General features: G+C 43.0%; 1 protein-coding gene across 5 annotated transcripts in view; it reads left to right on the top strand.

The window, feature by feature from the left end:
* The window catches only part of LOC147709688 (uncharacterized), a 180,222-nt gene that overhangs the window by 86,395 nt on the left and 70,362 nt on the right, over window positions 1-23,465 (top strand). For 3 of the 5 annotated variants that reach the window (XM_086928200.1, XM_086928199.1, XM_086928201.1), the window contains 3 exons: window positions 9,490-9,630; window positions 13,194-13,349; window positions 19,879-20,025. In XM_086928200.1, coding sequence (XP_086784326.1) covers window positions 9,490-9,630; window positions 13,194-13,349; window positions 19,879-20,025 — 444 coding nt within the window. The remainder of the gene's footprint in view (window positions 1-9,489; window positions 9,631-13,193; window positions 13,350-19,878; window positions 20,026-23,465) is intronic. The other 2 variants (XM_086928203.1, XM_086928202.1) reach the window with 2 other exon arrangements.

Below are 23,465 nucleotides of genomic sequence, written 5' to 3'. Positions count from 1 at the left end.
ATGGTGCAGTGAGCTAAAAAACGGTGATGGATCAAGCCCTGATATTTGGACTGGGTAAGAGTGGTCTGCTTAATTCAGACACTCTGTTCATCACCACCCCCTTTTCTGAATCATATTTGTCCACCATAAGCGTGGAAGGGTATACTCAGATGTGAGTCCCTAGCTCATTGCACCATCAGGATTCAAGCAAGCCGGGCCGAAGACGGCTGAAATGCCAGAAACCGGTCCCCGGTAGCTTGTTTCCTTCCCAGTATAAGAATTGGCTTGGTAGTTTGGTCTGCCCTGTTCCCATGATGCACTGGGCCAGGGTCAGACTAATTTGCATATAGCCAAGTTCTGAGCTGGGATGGTGCAGTGAGCTAAAAAACGGTGATGGATCAAGCCCTGATCTTTGGACTGGGTAAGAGTGGTCTGCTTAATTCAGACACTCTGTTCATCACCACCCCCTTTTCAGAATCATATTTGTCCACCATAAGCGTGGAAGGGTATACTTAGATGTGAGTCCCTAGCTCATTGCACCATCAGGATTCAAGCAAGCCGGGCCGAAGACGGCTGAAATGCCAGAAACCGGTCCCCGGTAGCTTGTTTCCTTCCCAGTATAAGAATTGGCTTGGTAGTTTGGTCTGCCCTGTTCCCATGATGCACTGGGCCAGGGTCAGACTAATTTGCATATAGCCAAGTTCTGAGCTGGGATGGTGCAGTGAGCTAAAAAACGGTGATGGATCAAGCCCTGATCTTTGGACTGGGTAAGAGTGGTCTGCTTAATTCAGACACTCTGTTCATCACCACCCCCTTTTCTGAATCGTCCTTGTAAGCTTCTGCAATAGCATTTCAAAGTGAGAAAGTTCTGTTCCCAGCCATTCATCTAGTTCTAATAGAGTTTGGGCAAGAATACTTTGGACATCCCTCGCAGTGCTAGAATCCCAGAAGCATCTTCCAGACTTACGATTAATAGAAAATTCCTGTATTAACTAGAGACCAGGACTCAGTCACCGGAGGTCGTAATGAGATGGTTATATTAACCATATTATGGTCACTCAAGGTGGAATGAGAGATCAGTATGTCTTGAATGAACGAGAAAGTATCATAGTCTGTGATTACGTAATCTAAGATGGATTCACCCCTAAATGACCCATGAGTAAACTTAGCTGGGGTGTCAGAAGGCATTCTGCCATTCACTATGAGCCCCTCTACCGAGCTAAGTTCCTCTAGTAGAATCTTTCCTCTTTTGTTAGTTTTTATTTTATTGGGAAAGACAGATTGAGGTATATTATATGCTTCTTCCTTAGATTTGTTTCTAAATATATCTAGGCTTAGGTTGGAAACTTTACTATTTAAGTCACCCATAAGTAGGATATATGGAGGCTCAACAAGCTCTAACAATTGTTTTACATAAGAAAACATTCGCTTTAAAACAGAAATAAAAATATGTTCAGGCGGTATATATGCATTTACAATTACAAGTGATGTTCGACTACCTACTAATGCCAGGTTATTAATAGTTATTACTTGGAAAAGATTACTAGTATTAGTATAGTGAGAAAATTGCCATTGTAAGGAGTTAGATAAAAAACAGGCAATTCCCCCTTTCGCATGACCTCTATTTGAGGGTATAGCGGCAGCCTCAAAAACAAAGTAATCTTTCCCCCCGTATTGTATATCTTTACACCATGTTTCCTGTACACATAGCACATCTGCCTTCAAAGAAAGAAGAAAATCCAATTTCTCAGGGGAATTATAGAGACCTGCAGCATTCCAGGAGATAATTTTTAATTGACTGTTAAAGATGTTGAAATAGTCGTGTATTGCTCGATGTATTGTTCGATAGAACTCCTGGTAGCCAATTCCACTGCTGGGGGTTTTGACATTGAGGAGGATTCATATTCACAGAACATGGAAGTATCTTTGAAACCATGCGCTTACCCCTTGAAACACAGATTTTTAGGTCTTTATTATGGGGAGGCGGAACGTCCTGCCTAACACCCGACTTTAAAGATCCTTCTCTGGAGCAAATACTAATGAAAGGTAACACATCAATCCCTCTACATTGAAAAGCTTCCGCTTGTTGGAAAACAAGATTAGCAATTATTTTTGAGCAAAACTTAACCCTTGCTCGTTGCCCATTATCACACGTTATTGCTGAAACCAGGTCAATATCACTTGACTGAATTAGTTTTAAGCACTCAATGTCCTTAAGGCAATTAAGCAACCATGATCTGTTCAAGTTTAGATCAGAATCAAATAATGGCAGAAAATCCAGTGTGATGGTATCCACATACGGGGGAGGATCTTTCAATGGCGGGTTTGTTGAGGCCAATGTCACTTCAGATGGCAACCGAAAAATAGGGGCAGATGGATTAAGTACCCTTATTACTGTAGGCTTGATTCTTATGTCTTCATCAACTGGTGCAGGGAGTTCTATCCCATTAACCTCAGAACACAGGACTCTCCCATTGCTAATGTTGACAGCAAGGGTACCTTTCACTACAGAGGTGGTAACACAACCTACTGCCTCTTTACCGGGAGTATCCGATGTTGAACTATCTAAAATTTCTATTACATCAGAGGCTTCAGTTAAATGTTTTTGGAATATAATTTGCCTCTGTCTTCTCTTCTTATACTTGCGAACTGGCTTCCTATTCTTTCCTTTATTCTTTTTGATTTTTTCTTTTTTTATTCCCTTAGTACCAGATGTTACTTCGCGTTCTTTTTTCTCTTGATTAAAGACTGGGAATAAATCATTTCCAGCAGTTTGATTGCCCTCTACCGGACCTTCTTCCTCCAATGATTGATCTTTTTCAGTAGATTGATGCATCTCCACTGGACTTTCTTCCTTCACTATAGATTCTTTTTCTCTTTCATTCCGCGTTTTTAAGGAAGATGGGGTTAGGGTCTCAGAAGGCTCATGGAAATCTACCTTTAACGTCATCCAGACCACTGCATTTTTTCTTAATGAGGTATTACTGTCCATGGCATTTAGGGCAACAGAATTAGTAGGAGGAACTATTCCATTCTCCATGTTTTTTGCCAATAATACTTTCAGAATCTCGGTAACTGAGTCCATAATGCAGTCAGAACTCACTGCAAATTTTCCTAGTAGAAGTAATATAGAAGCCAGTAAATCTTCAAGAGCTATCAGAGAATCCGAAATCGTTTTTTCATTTTTTGGATAGCCAGACGCAGTATAAGCACGGATCCCAGAAAGATTTAGTTGTGGAGATTTCAACTCACTTATATTGAAAGGATATCATTGGATGCTATAGAAGGAGTGCTACTATATAGTAGTAATGCAGAGGGCGTCGCTCCATTAGGAGTTTTGATTAGTTCAGATTGGTTCACCGTTCTCTCGCCCATATAGCGACCACAAAGTTCTAGATCAATACTGGACGGAATAGATAGTTCCACTATATCTTTCTCCGGGTGTTCAACATTCACGATATGCTGTTTCACTTCCAAATTTATTGACAACGGATTAGGATGTTCTCCTTTAGTTGAACATGCTGGGAGAGTTACTTCATTAGTATGTGGCTGACTTTTCCTAGTTAGTTCATGCGTAAGATCTGTCACTACATCATGGTGAGACTCCGTCTGTGATATCAATCCTTCATCTTTTATTAGAGGACCTTCCGTATCCTTATTCACAGGTTTTTCCCATATTTGCATTAGCTGCATTTGTCCCTTCAATTGAATGCTATTGTCGTATTTGTTCCTCAGGGGGTTAGATCTCGTTTTTATGCATGACCTCCCCCCTAGAACTCTTCCAGAGCGTATCTTCTTTGCTGTCATAGTACAAAAGGTTATAGCCTAGGCGCAGACCAATATCACCAAAATTGTATGAAATGTTTTTAAAGTGATTAACAAACTGTCTTTAAAATACGAATCCACAGGGCGTGCTGAAAATACTCAACCATATGAGGGATATGTCTCCTCACAGTTTTCTCGTCTGCAAACTATTAATGTATTATTTATTCAAAAGTAAAATGAAAATACCAGGGCCCAGCCCAGCCTACCTCGGCCACTGAGGGCCACAGAGGGCCCGCCCTTTGCCCGGGCTTCACCCGGCGTCCCGCGAGACGGGGGTGACGCCGTATTTCTGCGCCTCCTGGCGCGAAAATGACGTGGCCGATGCCGCTAGGGATGCTGGGAGTGGTAGTTTCCAGCCCTCGCGCCGCGCTCCACTCGTCGGTTTAGCCCCAGCAGGTGAGGATTCCGGGAGCGGGAGGCGGGCGAGCAAAAACGCTGTTTTTATTTCCCCTCAGAGCACAGCGCTAGGGATGCTGCAGCAGCGTTTCCAGCAGAATACACAATCCGGTCAAATGTTCAAAGTTGCACCCCCTCGACCGGGGTGACGCCGTATTTCTGCGCCTCCTGGCGCGAAAATGACGCGGCCGATGCCGCTAGGGATGCTGAGAGTGGTAGTTTCCAGCCCTCGCGCCGCGCTCCACTCGTCGGTTTAGCCCCAGCAGGTGAGGATTCAGGGAGCGGGAGGCGGGCGGGCAAAAACGCTGTTTTTATTTCCCCTCAGAGCACAGCGCTAGGGATGCTGCAGCAGCGTTTCCAGCACAATACACAATCCGGTCAAATGTTCAAAGTTACTGTCATAGCAGTATTTTTATTATAGCTGGAATATGGTCTGTTTACTGAGGGACCAGGAACCTTGGAACAAAACTGTTCATGTATACAGTAGTGTCTCCTGGTCACAAACATACTACATTAGAAACACAGACAGTCACATTGTAAGTACCACTTTGATCATTTAATTCAAGTCATTACAGTAATGTTTTAATTCCAATGTCAGCCTGCAGACTGTGTAGAATTAAACTTTGAAATGTATAGTATTTTAAATCTCTGGTGGGAGCAGGGGTCAGCTGAAAAGTTGTATTCAAAGCCATCATTTTTCTCTGTATCAAGCCTGAAAATATTTTTTTAGGCGGAGGCTTTACTGGGAACCCCAAGTTTTGATGTTGACTAATGACATCACCCTCAAGTGATGGGAGGGACAGGTTTAATCTGAAGCATAAGTCAGACCTGCATCTCGATGAAAATTGCAGCTGTACCAATTCCACTCATTCTACTCCAAGTGAAGGAAAGTGTCCTTTTTGTATCGTCTCCCCACACATTTTTCTCCAATGCTGCTGTTCATGACTCTGAAGGTACATTAGAGGCTGCCGTCCAGGCCCCAGTACACTCTCCCTGAAGTATGATGTATGTAAATTGGTAACCCCAATTGGCAAGGTCTTTACCCCCTTATATGTTCCTGGTAAGTGGTACCAGTGGAACGCAAGGCATGGGAGTTACAGGGGTCACCAGGGCCTGCAGCACACACTGTGCCATCCAGACTGTCCCAAGTAAAGGAAAGTCCCAAGTTATGTATTATTGACTAGGAAGAACGGGGAAGCAGTTCGCTTATGGAGATGAGCACGAGGAACCCATTGTGGCGTTGAAGCTCATCAGTGAAATATTTGTTATACACTACACCTGAAATCATACTCTTTTAGGTGGTTTCCAAAAGAAAGAGGGTAAAATCTCTGCGACTTATGTCAAGGTGGGGTGCAAGATTTAGAGCACGTACTTTTTGCCTGTCCAAATAAGTTGGTAGTAGCAGCAAGGAACAGATATGTAACACCGATCAAAACAAAATGTAATGATAACTCTGTCCAGAATCTGATTTCCCTCCGCAAAGCACCACATAATGAATTTGTGTGTATTAACATGTACAACTTTTTAAAATCATTTTTAATATTATATTAGATCAATAATTTTATTAGTAAAACTGTAATGTTCATTGCCAAACATTTGTTGTTCTCGGAAGAGAACTGAATCAAATAAATTATTTCTTTAATTTCATTTCATTTCATTTGTTCACCTGCTGCCTGGCATGATCTGCTAAATTATATGGATAGATGTAGCCAGCTTGGAAATTTTCTATATAACCTTGGACCATCTAACATCACGCCGGCCCAACTTTTATTTTAATGTAAATTTTGGAACACTATTCCAACTCATGCAAGCAATACAGGGTTGGATTGTTATTCGAAATATAATTTTTGGACGCTCAATTGACTTCCCAGTCCTCATGATGACCATGTAATTCTACAGAGGTCGAAACACCATCGACGCATTGTGCGCATAAAATTAATGAAGGACACATTATTTTCTTCTATGTTGTTCCCTCCTTGTGACGTGTATTTTTTCGTTTGCCACTTGTCTGGTCTGTAATATACACTGTTTTTGTACCAGCACATTGTATTTAGCGCCATTCTCTCAATTGCTTTAGTGTTTATAAAATGTAATGCATTTTTCATATTTTTTCAGAATTATTTTTCAAGTCAAGTCAACAAAGCTTTATTTAGATATAAAATATCTTAAAAGCAATTATACAATTAAAAAACAAATTTCATAATAAATACAATTAAATTGAACGTCAATAATCATTGTTACAATAAAAGAGTAAAAATGTATTAAACTGTATCAGCTTTGTTTGAAGACTAGAAAATGAATAGTCGTGCATAATCACTGTAGGGCTTTTGATCTTATCAGAATTATTTTTGTATATTGGCATCTCTTCACTTCCTCCTGTTTTTTCTTTCTTTGCTGCTCAGTCATTGATTTATTAACTGTTCTGTTTGTAATTTGTATTTTTTGTGAGTATTGTATTTTGATGGTAATTGATTCTTTAACCTTTTTGTTACGATTATACATTGACTGCCCCTGGTTCAGGTGTTCTAGGCTTACCCTGTGACTGGTAACCAAGCAAAGAAAAGGCAGGCCTGACATTACAGCCTGCAGGAGCAGTGCAAACTGCATATATAAACGCAAGTTTCTATGTCATTATAGTAGCTTTTTTTGTAAAAAGGGATACTTAAGTGTTCAGGGGACCATAGGATAAACATGGGCTGTCACCCAGGCCCCCCAAGGCTGCCTGCTCCATTAAGGTCCCACTGAAAAGTGTCATGTTTGGTATCAAACAACATGTTTCATCAAATCTTGACATGTTCCCCATTTCGAATTTGATGTGGCATGTACCCATGCTAGCTAAGGAGTTGCCCACCTGGTTGCCCCTGTCTTTCCTATGCCCAGGCTGACAGTCTGCAGCTGCTGCCACCAAGACAGGAATCTGGCCCCCTACCAAGAGGTGTGAACACTCCAAGAAGTCAGTAACAAATGCCTGCCTGGGTGGGAGATGTCACCTCCTGCTTTGAGAGGATGGCTAGTGAATTGGCACATCAAGGCGGTCAGCTTCAAGGCTCTCACCGCCTCTGTAACCTGGCTGTTTCCCAATGGAGGAAACAGCCAACCACCTGCCCTCAGACACATTTGCTCTAAGGCAGGTTGGAAAATCAGGTAGTCAGGCGGCATACACCCCCAGAAGGCTAGCCACACCCCTAGGGGTGGCTACCTGGTTTCTACAGTTGAGGATGGATGCTGTCATTTTTAAAAGTAGCAGAATAGTGAGTTTAGGGTAGAAAGGATGGCACACACCCCTGAATGTAGTCACCTCAGGAGCGAATTAGCCGCTGGGGCTAGTAGCCGATTGGCTACTTGTACCCACACCCCTAAAGCCTCTTAATCTAGGATTTAAGAGGCACCCCTGGCACCAGAACCTCAGATCTGCCTGAATTGCAACCAAGGACAACGAGGAGACCTGAGTCTGTGACTTCAGGACCTGCATAAAGCAAAGGTGTGATAATCTGCACCTGTGGAAACCACTCTGCATCTGCACAGCTGTCACTCATCTTAGACCAGAGACTTGTTCAATCCTATCCACTAACAGTCATAGGAAGGTATACTTACTTGAGGCAGCAGTAACTGTGCAACAATTTTAGAATTCTCCACATTATTCCACCTTTGTAAGTGTGATGCACTGTACAATAAACATGCAAAGTATGAAAGCTATTAAAGCATAGTTTATGTACTGGAAGCGTTTACTTCCAGAACAAAACCTATGCTTGATGGAACGCATGCACCAATAACAGTTATGCAAGAGTCTGTGGTTTGCCTCTTGACAATTTCTTTTGGGGGTGGGGGGAGTTTTATGTACTGGAAACTCACCCCAAAATTATCAGAGCGCTTTACACAAGTACCAGTTGGATTACAGACAGACATATTCATTCTTTTGTTAGACACAGGGAGATTAAGTGATTTGCCCAGAATCACAAGATGTGGAGCGTCCATGCCGATACTCGAACCTTGTTTCCCAGGTTTGATGTTGACCGCTCTAGCCGTTAGGCCACATCATCTCTAATCTCAAGTGCACCACTACTGGGGAAGAGAAACACTGCAGATCTCTCAGCAGATATGATGCAGTTTTTCTCTCACTGTTTGACTTGATGCAGTGCAGCAACTTTGGCTGCTGTGTTGTGTTGCATCAAAACCAAGTAAATCTGCCCCATAATCTTTTCCTTTCTACAAAGAGCCTCGTTAGGATCCTCCTCGCATCTGGCATAGATAAGCTACTGCTCCCGATCCATGCAAGACTCCTGCAGTCTGAATGATCATACAATTCAATCCTTAGATATGTCCTGTAGGACATTATTACATCCCATCCACCACTATGTACCAGATGGTAGTCGTAATTTGGGGCCAGATGTATCAAAGGGTTTTACCCATTCTGTGTGTATGGGAAAATGTGTTCATACATATGGCCTTTGGTCTCATATTTCTATAATAAAAGTAAACATTATCTAGCATGGCTGTCTAAATTCCTTCACCTTTGCATCACAGTGTCCGCTCACTATTTCAAGACCATCTGTGGCTGCTGGATCTGCTGAACAGCCCAGCAGCCCCCTCCAATCTACCTCTAGAACTGTCATACCCACCCCAGAGTTCTCAGCCTCTTCTGGGTAACTTGGCTCTGTCTCTCTTGGCTTAACCTATAGCTTGGTCAAGTAGGAAGCCCTACCCCACCTATCTGAAGGCAATCTTGGTGAACTCAATGATCTCTGGGATAGCTTCTACTGCATCTTTCCTTTTTGATAGACAGTCACCCTAGTAGTACCAGGTGGAGGTCGTATTAATGCACCAGATGACGCCACAGAGGATTGTGCATTTCTGCAACTCACACCCCTTCTATAAAATGTCAAACGACACAAGTAAGAGCAGCACCTAGAACCTCACGCATGACCACAGTCTGCAACTATAGATCATCCTACCCCCATACACTTTTCCAACAACACATTCAGTCTCAGCCATCATCACAACAAGGTTGAGGGATGCAAGGCCTCATTGGTAGCACTAGAGGGCCAAACAGATACAAGGAGGATTTGCGTGGTGGCTGTTCTTAGCTCTCTCCACATTAACCTGGGGGTGAATTGTTCGGGAGATCTCACTGAACGACTCTGAAATGTGTATATTTGACTCCATCTGTTTATTATGTCTACTTAGAAGTGTTTCTGTTTAAATAACCAATCTTATATTCCTACACTAAGTGAGGCAATACAAATGAGCCAAGTATGTTGTTATATTGTGATTTATTTTACTATGTTACAGCAACAACATTTGGATGTCCCAAAAAGGATGCACTTTGTAAACGACCGTGGAGGGACACATGTGAGGACGACACCGACTGCCATGGATACGAGCGCTGCTGTGACTCGCACTGCGTTTTACCCTGCGAGGACCCTGTGATAGGTAGGAGCTGTGGTAATTCAAAAGAGGGTCACAGTATGAAGTAAGACTTAATCAGGCTGTTTACACATTTTTAGCTATAAAACAGAGCATAAAACAAGGTCTACTGTATGAAAATGTAATATAACACACCTACATAAATAATTGTAAACTGTGATAATCATTCCACTTAAAGGACACAATTTAGTAGGCAATCCATTCAGAGTAACTCTAAGTGAACTTTTCCTGTTTTCTTGTGTCTTATAATATGTTAGAATAGAAACTGCTTGAGTGTATCCCCAAAGGTTATAAACAAGCAGGCATATTTATTATGATTTTACATCGCCCTTGCCCCGTGCAAGGGTGACACAAAACCTAGAATTATATTTTCCTTGTCTTTTTAGTCCTAGTGGTACTGCAGCCATTGATATTGGCTCTCCTGATCCAGGTTGTCCTTGTTCAGGTCGTCTGAAGCCTGGGTATTTTGTTCCTGGTCCAACTGGCCATAATTAGTCCCTATCTTCCTTATCCAGGTTTCCTGGTACAACTGGCCAGTGCCCTCCAGCACCTGATCTTTGTAGTGCTCTCCAATGGTTGTGATCCTCCTGGCCCTAGTCCTCCTGCTCCTAGCTAGGTCTGCAGCTAACTTTACAACGGACAGACTCTGTACTTCCTGGTCTTTCTGATCATCATTCCCATGTACTGCTGCAAGTAGGCCTTTGTACCTTGGGACTCATGTTTCACCAACTGTGGGTATTGGACCGTTTCACCCCCCTCGCTAATTCTGATCCTCAGCCATCCTTGTCCTGCTGCCCAGGTTTATCTGTTCCTAGTCCTCCTGCTCTTGGCTGTTCTGGCCCATGTAGTCCTGGTCTTAGTTCCGGTACATCTTTGTTTGGTCCCAATGCATCAAGTTGTTATGTGCTGGCCCCATTGACCTTGGTTTCACTAGTCCTGCCAGTCTCCAGGTCCTCCTGTCCCCCCCCCCATCCTGGCCTTACTAGTCCTCCAGGTCCCCTGGTGTTCCTGATCCAACTTGTTTATTTCAATCTGAGGAATGGGCTGCATTTGAAAAAAAAGTGATCACTTTATTTAAAAGCAATCATAGAAATGCTGGTCTGCTGATTCCAGCAGGCCATCATACCTGTGATGTCATTAATATTCATGAGGTAGGTCAATTTGCAACCCACTAGGACTAGCTAAATGAAATTCTGTGAGTTTCATACATTAGGAATAGTGGTTACCTAATTGCGATTTGCAGACAATGTCAGTTAGGTAATCGCTATTCTTAATATTGATACACCCAGCCCCTCCTTCACTGTTTATCCATCCTCAGGTCAAAGTGTACATTATCTCTCCTATTTAGGCTGCGTCTGGCTAAACAGCAGTGATATGTACTATTTTGCAAGTTGCCTGGTAAATAACTGATATTATGTCCTATTTGGCAGCGGCATGATAAATAGCCACTTCCTTATAATATATGACTTAAATTAATAGAATACCTAACTGGATTAATCTTTAGATTCAAAACATGTTATTACAAAAAAATGCCCAGCTGTTTCTCTCTCTCACTAATGAACCCACAGTCACCAACTTCCACAATGGGATGAAGACCGTCGCCACCTGGATGAAGGACAGCTGCCTCCAGCTCAACTCAAGGAAGACCTCATCTATGCTCCACTCCCTTTGCCTGGGTTGACTCCTGGTGGCCCACAGCTCTTGCCCCCACACCCACAGACCATGCACAAAACCTCTGCATCATCCTGGACTCCTCGCCCACCATGAACCGCCTGATCCATGCTGTCTCATCATCTTGATTCCATACACTATGCCTGCTCCAAACGATCTTGAAGTGGATCTCTGCCGAGTCCAGAAAGATGATCACCCACGCACTCCTCAGCAGAAGACTCGACTACGACAACGCACTCTACGCCAGCATCACCCAGAAACTCCTCAAGCAACTGCAGAACATTCAGAACGCACAGCCAGACGTATCCTCAATATACCCTGCAGCAGCCACATCACTAGTCACCTGAATGAACTCCACTGGCTCAAAATTAACAAAAGAATCACCATCAAGCTCCTCACACATGCCTCCAAAGCCCTACATGACGTGGGACCTGTGTACCTCAACAACCGCCTTGTATTCCACGCACCGACCAGAGATCTTCGCTCTGCCCAACTGGTCCTGGCCACTGTCCCACGTATCCGCAAGACCACTGCTGTAGAAAGATCCTTCCCCTACCTCACAGAAAAGACCGGGAACACCCTGCCTCTCCACCTCAGGCAATCACCCTCACTGCCTCAATTCAGGAAGGACCTCAAACCTGGCTGTACCACAGTGCCTTCAATGGGTCAGCTTTCACCCCCCCCCCCAGCGCATTGAGACCCTTACAGGTGAGTAGTCGAGCTTTACAAGTCACTAAATTGATTGATTGATAGGGGCTGAGGGGCAACATCCCCTGACCTTTTGCCCCTCAAGAAGAGTGTCGATCTGGCTGAACAAAGGTCAGCCTGACAGACACGCTTCATTTTCAGGTCAGGCAGCCAGGAGTTAAACATGCACTAAATGTGCAGGGTCCTGGCTGCCTGAGCTGAACTTTGCTGGGCTGAGGATGTCACAGCTCCTGTGGGCGTGACCTGCTCAGCTCAGTAACGATTCCTAAAGCCCTCCTTCTTGGTGACGCGGGGTAGTGTCACTCATTGCCTCGGACCTGGGAGCTTCCAGTTTACGCCCTGAAGTGTCCAGTGGCGAGTGCCAATCCAGGACACTTAGTCACAGTTGTGGTGGGGTCAGCAATATCACTGACCCCATCCCACTCTATAATGAGTTTTGGACTGCTGTCTTCCACCTTAGGTCAGCCAATGAGGAAAGGCCGCAGTCCAAACCCTCCTGGGACCTCTGAGGCAGAGCTGCAGGTGAGTGTGATCTTTTTAAAGATTATTGTTTGGTGGATGCATGCGTGTATGTTTGAATATTTGGTAATGAGTGTTGTGAATGGGTGTGTGTATGTGCACGGGTGTGTGAATGCATGGGTGTGAGTTTGTATGTGTGCGTGTTTGTCCGGTCCCTCCCTCCTAAAATGACCACCCTCCACTGGTCTGTTATCACAACAGCAGCATGAGTGACTGTTCCAAGAAACTGGAATTTGCTAGTTATTGAAAAAATGATATTACTACATGTAAAATCAAAGCGAGAGACCAAATAATATTTGAACCTAATTTGGAAATGTCCTTTCTGGAAAATACAGAAGTTTGAAGTGATGTTCTTGTGCTTCAAATCCAGAGGGAGATTTAAAGATTGTGCTCATGTAAAGCACTGCAATACCTTCTCGTCGAGTATGTGCTAAATAAATCTACAAAATAATAATAAAAATAAAAATAAGGGTTAGAGAATGATTTTCCAAAAGTAACTTCTGTTTCTCCTACTCTTTGCATCTGAACTGATTTTTGCACAACAAACTAAAAATATTTAATGGCAATTTGTAAAATATGTTTCCATGCTGTGGTTGCTTAAGTCTTCATTACTTTCCTCTTAAATCCCTCACCCTATTCTAAAAAAATATTCTCTGCTTTTTAATCTGCAGAGAAGAAGGGATCGTGCCCATTGCCTCCCACCTACCCGACGTGTGCTGACTTCCACAGCCCACCCACAAATGCGTGCTCCACAGACCAGCAGTGCCCGGGAGAGGAGAAGTGCTGTGAATATGGCTGCCAGCTGCAGTGCAAGGAGCCCTTGCAAGGTACTGAGCAGTACCAGCTATGGAACCCGCGCGAGCACGCGCTGTCGCCGGGGTGATCCTGAGCCGAGCCCCAGGGCCGGCTTTGGAACTGGTGGCGCCCTGTGCGACGATGTTTGTTGGCAGCCACCTCACCATGGATTCCGTCACTACCACCATTTGACAATGCCCCAAAGTCTCCATAACCACTGTCTCTTGTATTCTTTTATACCAGTTTAAGGTGTCAGGAAACTTTACATCACCAATTGCAAAGATAATTATACATGTATAAATCAGTGTTTAGGAAATGTTATATAAGACAGAGGTCTTCAAGGTGTAGGAGTCACATGTCATCCATATTGTTTTTTTTTCAACGATTTAATATTATTTCTAGTCCTCTCTGTCCTGGCTTTCCACGCTAACAATGATCCACATTTCTCCCCATACTCGAAATTACGTAATTTGCTAGCTTCCCATTTATTTTTAAGAATTTTTTCAGTTCTTAGTCTAAAATTTGTTTGTAACTCAAATAATTCCTTTTCCAATATAGATAAATTGCTTTGATCATCCTGGATAGCAGCAAGAAGTTGCTGTTCTTTTAATTTGATCAAACTGAGATCCTTTTTATCCTTTTCTTTGGTAAGCTTCCTAATTAAGGTCATTTGAGAGCCGTATATTCCCCTTAAGACAGATTTAAAAGTACCCCACACAATATAATCAGGAGCTGTTTCTTGATTAAACTCAAAAAACTCTAATATCTGTTCCTTGATTTTAAAATTAAATTCTCCATCTAACAAAATAGTCCTATCTAATGTCCATCTATATTCTGAAAGGTTCTTTTGTATATTGATATTCAACTCAACCACAGAGTGGTCTGATAATCCGTTCGGACTATAAAGAATAGAATGAGTATTTGCTAATAATGATCGATCCAGCAGAAAAAAATCCATTCTCCAAAACTGATGGTATTTTTTGCTAAAGAAAGAATATTCTCTCTGAATACCATGTTTAACTCTCCACACATCACACAACATATATTCTTTCATAATGTTCTTCAGCACTGAGAGAGATTTTTTAATACAATTATATTTGGCTTTTGAAGTGCGATCAACAGCAGGGTTTAGTAATAAATTAAAGTCACCACCCAACACTATGGGGATTGTAAACTGAAGCATATAATTTTCTAATTTCTGTAAGAAATAAGGATTATCCTCATTCGGACCATAGTAAACCCCACATATGAACTTAACAGTGCTAATAAAGATTAGTGCAGCCAACCACCTTCCTGTGTGATCTGTAGCCCAATCGTGAACATTAATTCCTTTATTAGCGCTGATTATCATCGCAACACCTCTCGTTGTACCAGTTTGCTTTGAACAAAAGACTTCCTGAACCCAATTATTCCTAATGAAAACGTTTCTGCATATCTCAGCTTCCAAATGAGTTTCTTGTAGGAGAATTATAGAAGCATCAGTTTTTTTCAAAAAATGGGATACATTTAATTGTTTCCTACGGCTCCCCATGCCATTCAAGTTCCAGGAGAGGATCTTGGTATATCTAGGTTGAGGCATAGTGTATTTCTGCACTTCTGCCTTTTAAGGCCAGCATAGAACGCAATAATCTATGAAGACTTATGAATACTAAAGAAAAATACCATTTTGTGACACATGAGGACTTTTTTGTTTGATTTTCCCCTCCCCCCCCTGAGACCCCTCCCCTCCCTCCCCCCGAGGAACCCTGCCCTCCTGGTTGACGTGACTATGTCTTAGGAGGCCCTAGACCCCTAGAGCCCTGCCAATATATAAAGATAGAAATGCAGGTCTCTTATTCTGCGTAAACATATTTATTGATTTCATTTTTTTTTTTTTCCCCAGTTCCAATTTTAGCGGACCACAGCCCCCTTCTTTTTTTTTTTTCCTTTCCCTCCTCTCCCCTCTTTTCAATCACACACACCCATATCATTAAGAATTCAACAAGAAAGTACCAGTTAGACTACTTAATGATACATAGTGAAAACATACATATTGAAAACAGCCCAAAATTAATCTGTCTGATCCTTCATTTTAGTTAACACTGCATCGACTTCCTCAGGGAAATGACACGTGTACATTTTGTTATTCCACATTATTTTAAGGAGCGCTGGAAATTACATTTGCACTTGTGCCCCCATGGAGCGCAACTCAGGCATTCTAGAGCCAAGCTCCCATTGTCTTTGGGCTGTCTTACCGCCTATATCTGATCTAATCTGGTAGGGGTTGACTCGATAATGCAAAGAGGTGCGAGAGAGGCATCTAGTGAGAATCAGCTCTTTTATGCTGTAGGTCTGAAAATATACTAGGATCTTCCTGGGTGCTTTTCGATCAGGGTGCAACTTGAATGGGTCTCTGTGGACCCGCTGAATTTCTGCTTCCAAATCAATGTATGGACGATCCTTTAAGATGTCTTCACGTAGCAATCTACATACAAATCCCTTTAAATCCTCTACTTCCGTCCCTTCGGGAATTTTTAAAATCCTCAAGTTGTTGCGTCGAGTCTGTGTTTCCAGCCTTTCCAAGTCCATTACTAAAGTGCAGTTCTGAGCTTTTAGGGCTGCTATATCTTTAGAATTCATTTTGGAGGATTCGGTTAGAGATGTTACCTTTCCTTCTAGGACACTGGTCCTAGCATTAATACCCTCTATTTTGGCCTCTAACAGGTCAAATCTGTCGTGCAACCCCCTCTGATTTTTTTCCGAAATCTCAAATCTCCCCAACAGATCTTCTCTCAAAGTATATATTAGGGAACCCAGCCTTTCCTCTGCGGTTCCACCTCCCCCGCTTGCCCAGGCTCCCCCATTCGAGTAAGAGAGTAGGCTATTATTTTCCACGCCTGGAGTAGGCTGTAGGGGAGAGCCCATAGGTTGTAATGAAGGCTCCGTAGTATGAATCCTTTGATTACTGCGCGGGGAACTTTCGCTAATTTGTATACTGTTACAATCAGGAGGAGATTGAACTGTCACCCCCGGTAATTCTTTGAGAGGTCCGGAGTCCAACACTGCATATTTATTACTCAGAGGAAAGGCAGCTAAACAGGGGGAGTTCATAGTCGTATTTGATTTATTTGATTTATCACTTTCATTGCCTGTGGGATTACTTGTAGGAGAAAGATTGCCTGTGGGGTTTCCTTCTTCAAGTAAATCATTTTCATTTTCTCCAGCTTCTAGGACTGTTTCTTTATCAAGCTTATTCTTGGAGGACACTGCTTGCTCCATGATTTTAAAGTAACTTTTTAATGAGGGAGTTCCTCTAAGTAGTTGCGTTTGTTTTATGCCTTTAGAATTTCTTTTAGAATTTCCTCTTTTAACCTCCTTCTTCCTACTTTGTTTATAAGGTGAAATAGGCACTGGGCCAGCACTTCCTCCTTCCACCAAGTCACTGGGACTGAGAACACCTTTTTTCTTAAGCTCTTGTTTAGAGCGCAATTGATAACGATTTTTTACAACGGTCTTATTAGTATTCTTGATAAGAGCCTCTTTAGTTTTGGTATCCAAAGAGCAGGCGGATGCGAGTCCCTCCGCTGTTGTTTCTTTTCTGAAGGTATCTACTACACTGATGATAGCTTTATGTGTCTCAGGCACCTCCTTAACTGCCTCCATACAAACAACCAAACTATTAGCAGTACTGGTCACTAAGAGGGAAGCCCGGTGTGTAATTGCAGCTGCTCGGTACCAAAAAGCAACTCTCGAGCGCAGCCATAAGTTGTTGCAGCTTACCTGCAGACCGGACCCATTCCAGGCTCGCACACCACCTCTAGCGCCTCTATTTTTACCAGTTGACCCCGGTCTCGAGCTCCCAATGTCTGGCTTACTCGTTATCCGGCATATCAGACCGGAATGCGGCACCTCAGCATACCACCGCTCTTGCTCGCATTGAAGATCTTGCTCTCGCATAGCCAAGACTGCCGCCGGATTCCGTGCGCCGTGTTCGATGTTCGGCGTTCGGCAGACTAGGAGCTCAAAAACGAGAAAAAAAGAAAGCGGAAAGAGGCTCAATGACTGCCTAGCAGGTCCGTGTTACAAATCATTCCTGCTCACCAGTTTGTTAACTGCTGCCATCGATGTTCACAATTCCTTGAGACTGCATCTGAGCTCGTCTAGGGCATTCAGGGTTGGAGCCTCGCAGCAGCCGTTATCCTGCCGCCGCCATGTTCCTCAGCCCCCGCCCCCCAGTGACGTTTTCCTCCATATTGGTTTTGAGTAAAGTTTAGGAGCCCCTGGTCTGGAAAAGCGCAAATTCAGAATGTAACATGTAACACCCTTGTTAGGGTTATTCTTTAATAATAAGAAGTTATTTATACTCAAATGAGTACTTTTTGCAATATTAGGATAACACTGGCCATAATACATGTAGCTATAATATATTCCCTGCAGTTTGCATGCAGCTCATTGAAGACAGTTACTAGCTCACTACTCTATAATAGGATGTTAACTTTTAAACTGCTAGTAACAAAATGAGATGTCTGACAAAAGTGATAACTCATTGACCTAATTATAGTGTATGCACTTTGTGATCTGAATGGGGCGCGTTCTTTGCAGCAGGCATATTAACCCTCTGCCCTATCATGAGTCTAAACTTCCTCTACCAGACAAAGCTCTGGTGTCTCTCCAGGGAGAACATTAATCAACGGAGTTATCGTGACATTTTTATTGATGCTTGAAAATTGCTGGGACAAGGAACGTGGCATCTGCTGCTTGGCGGCCCACCCCATGTCAGCGCCCGGTGCGGCGGCACCGATCGCACCGCCCTAGAGTCGGCCCTGCAGAGCCCCTGGGCTGGGAGGACAGGAGTCCCAAAGAGGAAAGTGTAGGTTATCACATCCGGACATATCCCGTACTCGGCATTTGACATTAACGGGGGGAGGCCCTGAATGAGGCATAACATGCAGACTTTATCCGCATGTCCCTGTATTTACCTGTCCTTTTCTGTTGTTAAATTTTTATAAATTATGGACTGTCAACATTTCTTGGGGGTCGGGATCCGAGGGTGCAATCTCTATCCAGGCACGGTAAGCATCGCACAACTTGGAAGCTACTTCCACGCAGACTGGTGTTCACGCAGGGGTCATAATGTCGGGACTGTGTGGATTGGATGCCATTGCTTGACATCTAAACACCTGATGATGCATTTAGCCATTAGTTGCTACAGGGGGAAGCACTAAAACGTTGGTAATTGCCCCTTAACATAAGAATAATTTTGTGTTTGTCTTGAAAGGTTTATAAACTAGACTGAGTTGTTCGCGCCTAAAATCAGAGGCGACAAAAGTGAAAATGTTTGCGGGGGGCTTATACATATTTCATGGGAGGCTAATTTTTCCAGCACCCCGCAGGGTGAAGATGCAGGGGCTCTAAGAAGGAAGGTCCCCTTTCCTGCGCATAAACAATCTTTAAAAAAAAAGTCATTTTGTGACTTCCATGTGTGCTGCATTAAGGAGCACACATAGAAGTGACAAAATGGAATTTAAAGATTGTTTATGTACAGGAAGAGGGACCTTCCTGTACAGAAACAACCTTTACCCTTCACGCAGACACCCTTGCACTATGGTGCAAGGGTGCCTGCGCTGGTGCTAGGCTGCTAAGTGTAACATCAGCGCAGGGGGGAACGCAAGAGTGCACCGTATCCTTGTAAATATGGTGCAGACTTGAGTTTCTGAAGTGGCAGAGTGAGGAGTTAAGCCATGACCGCTAACGCCTCACTCCGCCACTTCCTTGTACATATGCATCTTAATTTTTCCACTGAGTCCTGTTACCATGGAGAGCTGAGACATCTTTTTACACATCGGCCTGATCACCTGCTATATTAACACAGGTAACCAAGGCTTTCAGGCCCAAGGAATGAGTTGAAGTGAAGATAACTTCGGCAGACAGAACACAATATCTTCGTCCTTCATTTGACACCTGAGTTGTTGGCTCTATTCCAGTTTGGGAGCTTGCAAATTCAACCATGGTTGGTTGGTAACATCTCATGTTCTGGTTTGTAAGTCTCTACCAGGAGTTCAAGAGTAGGAGTGGAGAATCTAACAAGCTTCCCCTGTACTGATGGTGTGGTTTATCCCAAAAGAGCTAACGTTCATTGGCCAATGGGGGAAGGGTTCTCCTGCTGCATGGATTCTGTACAGTGCATGCATTCTGATATCCGTAGTTCAAATGCTGCCCTACAAATAAATCTAAAATTTTTAAAAGCAGGGAAATCTTGGGAGCTGCAGCACTTCAACATAGTACCACTAGTGTAGCCAAAAAGAAGAGAATCATTGGGTCTTGAATAGGAAACAGCAAACCGCTGAACAAAGGTGAATGGGTGAAATAACTCTTGCATAGCGTAAGACAAGATTTGAAGAGAATGATACAGGTTTACCATGGATTTCAAATTAAAATTGGCTAATTGTTGCAATTTTAATAAGAAAAAATGGTGGAATCAAATGTTTCTATAACTCCATATCTAGTTTCCAATACTTTATTATTAACTGAAAAAAGCAGCAATAGCAGAATCTAATTCCATTCTGATGAAATCTGTTTCAGATAAACCTGGATTCTGTCCAGCCTTCAACGGGTCCAGCTGTTTGTTTTCTCCTCCTGCTCCTGCAGAATGCAGCAGTGACAAACAGTGCCCAGGGACACAGCGGTGCTGTTGCCATGGAAATTGCAGTATGGCGTGCACAGAGACTGGTGAGGATACTTTGCACTTCAATGTGAGACTGGTTCAGGGAAAAAGTTACAGTGTTATGACAATTTTTAGAAATTGGGCAGATTTACAAGAAACTGACGCATCTGTATAGATACATCAGTTTCCCTGCACCTGAGTGAAAAACCCTTGCGCCACCATAGATGCCCCGTATTTACAATACAGCGCACTACGACGTAAGGATTGGTCAAATTTTGGACGCATCTGTTGGTGGAAAAGTCATGCATTGCTGGAGTTGTGCAATGCGTGTTGTGGCCTATTTCCAATACACTGCCTCACTCCTTACGCCTGCTTCAAGCAGGCATAAGCTTTTAACTCAGTGGCGTCCTAAAAGTCACACCGTGAAATCTTGTAGATTTCACTGCATCACTTATACGAGGCTTTCCTGCGTGGGAGTGCCTACTCTGCATACATTATACCTGACGCTGGTATAATGTCACCTAGGACTGTACAACGTGATGCATCTCCCTAGATGCGTCACGTAGTAAAATTGCCATATTTTTTACGCCGCCATTGCATCACAAAAGTGACACAACAGCAGCGTAAAAGTGACGCAAGGGGCTTGAATCTGCCCCTGGGTGTCTAGTTGGCAGTGTATACACCCTGTCCTAGTCAGGGTAAGTTGGATACACAGGAAAAATCAACTTGTGTTCATCCAGTGAACGCTTAGCACAGAGTCTGCAGTCTTAACTGAGGAGGCAATGTGTAAAGTATTTGTGCACACAGTAACACAGTGAAAACTCCACAAACATGCTCAACATGAAAACACCACAAAAAGACTCCACATCAGGTTAGAAAAATAGAAAATACTTTAATTGCTAAAACAAGAAGAAAAAAAACTAAAATGCAATGAGTGGAAGTCGAGATATGAATTTTTAAAGGTTAAATGCAAAAATAACGCTTAGAAGCAAATAGTGCTCAAAGAGTTAATTGGTCACCTCGCACTGCGACAAAGTCGAGAGTTCATGCTGCCTGGGATAGAGTGCAGATAGGACCCATGCAGGGCCAGCTGAGTAAAATTACCTCAATCCTTTTCAAAGCACGAGATGCGTTGATGGTCCCTACGCAGTTGGGGTGTTGCGCCGGATTTCTTCACGCAACTGCATCAAACCATTGGTTCCATTGAGAGAAGCGCACATTCTGAGTGCAGCGGTTCCAAATACGATGTGCAAGGTTAATTCACACTAGAGGAGTGATGCGTCGATCAGTGGCAGCTGGTGATATTTGAAAGTGGTGAGGCATAACATTGGCATGAGTTTTATTTAGTGAACCACACAAACAAGTTTAATGGGCAAACCTGGGGTCCAGGGTGGGACCCTCTCCCGAAAAAAAGAAAATGGTGCATTTTACAGCAAATGAATGTATTAATAAAGCAATGCTTATAAAGCAGCGAGAACGCATAGTCTTTAAATATTAAACACATTAAAAACTGCCCCATATCTTACTGCATTAATATGTTTAACAGTTACTGTAATGTGTGAATTGTACAGCGTGGCAAACTGAGCCCTTTAAAATGTCTGTTTGCTCAGTGTCATGCACTACATGCAGCAGTAACCTTGGAAACATGCTCTAACCGGGCATCAGGAACACCCACAGCTGCTGGCTGCAACCACTTTTATAGAAATATGTGCAGACAGGTCTTTAAGAGGGATGAAGAAAGTAGGGGAACATATCAAATACATTTTTGTGATTCCCATAATGTGCCACCTGACCAGTTTTTTGATTTTCCTCTGAGATGTAATTGTATCCAGATAAATAACACAACAACTGACATACACCTCAATTTGTCAAACATTTATTATAAATAATGAACATTGGAAATGTTTCAATTCTGAAATTGCAAGTGTGAATTAACTAGCATTAATGCCTGTGGAATCAGTTTTGGCCTTTGGTTATGGGGCTTTATGTTAGATATGTATCCTCTTTTTCTCGTCCATCTGCACATCTTTAACCCCCTCTCTTTCCTCATCAGCACCCTCTTCTCATTCTTCCCTGAATGAACTTCCTTGCATCTCTCTCAATTCACTCCCCCCAAACATACACTACATTCCTTCAACTATAAACACTGTATTTTGTCTTACGTTTGCCTTGAAAATATTTTGACATCTGTGCACCCTATCACAATCCTTTCCACAGAAGTTTAATTACAAAGGGAATACATAATGAATGCTCTGTATGCTCTGCAGAGAGGCCAACCCACTGACATGCACTTTCTTTGGCTTCAGCCTTAGTGCCGGTGCTCACAATCCAAGGCCCTCATAAACACCGGGCATGGCTCGAAGCATGCACAGAAAATATTACAGATACACAATAACATTATAAAATAGCTATGGCTTGGGAAGATTAAGTAAAACCATTTGAAATAAGACAGGAACTAAATCGCTGAATAAATTGCTGTAACATTTTTATCATTCATTATTAGTAAATCAATTCATGTTTTTGGCATCAGGGTTAACTTAGGGGCATGAAGACAAGCCCAATTTGAATCTCATACTCTGGCACTCTGACTGCTTAAATGGCAGACACACAAGCATGATGGGAACCTGGCACAGAATTTGGGGCTTTTCCACTGACAAGAGGATCATGTGCAGGTACAGTGATAGAGGGGCACAGATGATGTGACCAGGGCTGTGACCTGAGCACACTGTCATGAGGGCACCAGCAATAGAGGCACAGGAGCGTTAGGGCGAATATGACTGTCTTGGGTTAAATACATGAGGACGCTGGACAGGAGGACACAGTAATGTGGAAAATCCTATAGGTGTGGAAATGGTCGTCCGCAGTACACAAGTATACATGAGCTCAGAGCACCTTATGCATGGTGAAGCGTTCTACCCTGTTATTCCGCATTTTGTTCCCAAGCCTTGCAGCCATTCCTGCAAGGAAGGGGTTGGGTGTGTTTGTCAGCTCTTGCCAGGGATTCCCTGGTCTGCTCAATTGTGGGGACACTGGAGTCTGTTCTGTAAATGAGAGGCCATGGTTTCTTTTAGCTGGAATTCCGAGATGTGCTGAAACGTAGGAGTGAGGTTGAGGCCAGCACTACCATTGGCCCAGTACAACCCTAATGGTGAAAGGCATGACACTAAGCTCATGCTTGCGTCTTCCAAGTTTTCAGCTTGATCATGGCACAACTGTTAGTGACCTGGTAGTAAATCTGGACTAAAACATTTCCCAAAATACACAACCAGTGTAATAAATAATCCTTATTGTTTAATAGATGTATTATGATCTCCAATTCCAAAGTCATTTTAAGATTGCACTAAGCCATTTCACCACACTAGTCTCCTCCCTTCAAAAGTGGACGGAGAGTTAGAAAGCCACAAGCATCAAATGTTTGCTTTATTGTGGTCCTCATTCCCACTATTATTTCTTGTACCTCTTCATCCACGATTGAGATATAGTGGTTTAGGATCATTCACGAAGC

Source organism: Lissotriton vulgaris, chromosome 6 (genome assembly GCF_964263255.1).
Source record: "Lissotriton vulgaris chromosome 6, aLisVul1.2, whole genome shotgun sequence".
Lineage (NCBI taxonomy): Eukaryota > Metazoa > Chordata > Amphibia > Caudata > Salamandridae > Lissotriton > Lissotriton vulgaris.
Note: the sequence above shows the minus strand (reverse complement) of the source record. Positions and strands in the feature narration are given on the sequence as shown.